The sequence below is a fragment of the Oncorhynchus gorbuscha genome, unplaced genomic scaffold (assembly GCF_021184085.1).
Source record: "Oncorhynchus gorbuscha isolate QuinsamMale2020 ecotype Even-year unplaced genomic scaffold, OgorEven_v1.0 Un_scaffold_3073, whole genome shotgun sequence".
Lineage (NCBI taxonomy): Eukaryota > Metazoa > Chordata > Actinopteri > Salmoniformes > Salmonidae > Oncorhynchus > Oncorhynchus gorbuscha.
Genome location: NW_025745167.1, coordinates 55,001 through 57,622, shown reverse-complemented (window position 1 = coordinate 57,622; position 2,622 = coordinate 55,001). Strand labels below are relative to the sequence as shown.

The window sequence follows — 2,622 nt, the reverse complement described above, 5'->3', positions numbered from 1 at the left end:
TGTATGACTGTCCTGGATGTACTACTGTATGACTGTTCTGTATGATGTATTACTGTATGACTGTCCTGGATGTTCTACTGTATGACTGTCCTGGATGTAGCTGTCCTACTGTATGACTGTCCTGGATGCACTACTGTATGACTGTCCTGGATGTGGACTACTGTATGACTGTTCCTGGATGTATTACTGTATGACTGTCCTGGATGTTCTACTGTATGACTGTCCTGGATGTACTACTGTATGACTGTTCTGGATGTATTACTGTATGACTGTCCTGGATGTTCTACTGTATGACTGTCCTGGATGTTCTACTGTATGACTGTCCTGGATGTACTACTGTATGACTGTCCTGGATGTATTACTGTATGACTGTCCTGGATGTTCTACTGTATGACTGTCCTGGATGTTCTACTGTATGACTGTCCTGGATGCACTACTGTATGACTGTCCTGGATGTTCTACTGTATGACTGTCCTGGATGTCCTACTGTATGACTGTCCTGGATGTTCTACTGTATGACTGTCCTGGATGTACTACTGTATGTGTTATTGTGCGGTAGGCTATAACTAGGGCCCAGAGTTTTTCTGATCCTGTCAAGGAAAAACTGCTAGCCCTAGTTATTGTGTGTGATCACAGTATATAATTACACATCTCATTCATGTTTTGTTAATGGTTGACTATATGTGTTCTTTCCAGATACCACCCAGGTCCCTGAGGACTGGCCCCAGCACGGAGAGATAAAGATCCAGGATCTGTGTGTCCGTTACGACCCCCTTCTGAAGCCTGTCCTCAAACACGTTAATGCCTACATCAACCCCGGACAGAAGGTAAGTAACAGCCCTGTGTCTTAAAGCAACTGTGAGATGGAACATTGTTGCTGTAGCTTCAATAAAGATCACATTTAGGGAGCTAAGCAACCCCAGACAGAAGCTAAGTCACACCCACTCACAGAGCCCTCCCTTAATGCAACTGTGACATCACACGTTGTTCCTGACTATATCGCTGAATAAAGATCCCATTTGAACGCAGTGAAAGCAGTGAAAAGCAAGCAGACGTTTACTTTCTGTTTGAATCACAGCCCCGTGTCTAAACGCAACGGTGAGTTGACACGTAGTGAAGAAACGGACTAGTTGGTCGCGGCGACTCTGTGTGGCGTGCGTCTTACCGCTTTCTGCACACACATGTCCGTTCTCTCAGGGCAGTGTTACTGTACCTCAGCAGACTCCTGCTATCTGACCTGACGGAGGAGGCTGCTTCACTTCTGCTGTGAGGAGCCTGAATGCAGATACACAGGTAGAGAGAGATATCCAGTCCAGAGCAGAGAATCAGAGATACAGAGCTACTAGAACTCCTGCTGAGACCGTGTTCTTCAGTCCTGGTCCTAGAGAGACACGGGTTGTGCAGGCTTTTGATCCAGCCCAGTACCAACACACCACAGGAGGTTGGTGGCACCTTAATTGGGGAGGATGGGCTCGTGGTAGCGGCTGGAGCGGAATAGGTAGAATGGTATCAAACACATCAAACACATGGGTTGGTGCCATTCCATTCACTCCGTTCCAGACGTTATTATGGGCTGTCCTCCCTTCAGCAGCCTCCCCACTGCAACGCACATTATTCAACTGATTCTGTACAGCACTTTGAGATATCAGCTGATGTATGAAGGGCTATATAAATACATTTGATTTGATTTGATTTGAGTAGTTCATGGAGCCCTTGACTCGTTGAATCAGGTGTGTTCGTTCATGCTGGGTTCATAGCCAGGTGTAAGCTAGGTGTAGCAGGTAAGGCAGAGTCAGGGACAGCATACAGACCAACTTACAACGATCTGTGAGTGCTCTATAAGCAAGGCTGGATATTAGGTATCTCTCTATCTGTGTATCTGTGAGTGTTTTATAAGCAGAGCTGTATATTAGGTATCTCTCTATCTGTGTATCTGTGAGTGCTCTATAAGCAGGCCTGGATATTAGGTATCTCTCTATCTGTGTATCTGTGAGTGTTTTATAAGCCAGGCTGGATATTAGGTATCTCTCTATCTGTGTATCTGTGAGTGCTCTATAAGCCAGGCTGGATATTAGGTATCTCTCTATCTGTGTATCTGTGACTGTGTCTCATAAGCATTCCAGGGCTGATATTATGTCTCGAAGATCATGATGATTTTAGTGTCTCCTGCTGAGCCTCAATTTCTACAACCACCCTGTATTCCCCTTTAAATCTGACTCAGTTTAGGTATCACAGTAATCCTCATATACTCAAACATCTTAAATTTGGGGATATACACCCTTAGTAGAGAGGCCTGGCTGTGTGTGTGGTGTCTTTGACCAATGAGAGAAAGTGTGAGTGTGGAACTGTATCTAAGAACAGTAATGTATTGTGGTTGTATGTGAGGCTGATTGCTTGTTTATGGGTAGCTCCATCCTTTACAGAAACTACACTGTAAAAAATACAATCCTGTTGTTTTTAAGGTCATTTACTGCCAGCCAGTTGCCTGTTAGTTACTGAAAAAAGGGGACACTATGTTACTGTAAACTCTACAGTAATGTACTGTTAAATTACATTTTCTGTAGGACTTACCTTGTGAGGAAAACCTCCTAGTCTTGTTCCTGAGAATAGAGGGCCAAGCTG

At 44.5% G+C, this 2,622-nt stretch overlaps 1 protein-coding gene across 1 annotated transcript in view; it reads left to right on the top strand.

Moving 5' to 3' along the window:
* Nucleotides 1-696: 696 nt before the first annotated feature.
* LOC124017674 (ATP-binding cassette sub-family C member 8-like) overlaps nucleotides 697-2,622 on the top strand; it is a gene marked incomplete at its 5' end in the record, with an annotated part of 17,096 nt that continues 15,170 nt past the window's right edge. Inside the window, one exon of the mRNA XM_046332944.1 lies at nucleotides 697-827. Within this exon, the coding sequence (XP_046188900.1) occupies nucleotides 697-827 (131 nt within the window). The remainder of the gene's footprint in view (nucleotides 828-2,622) is intronic.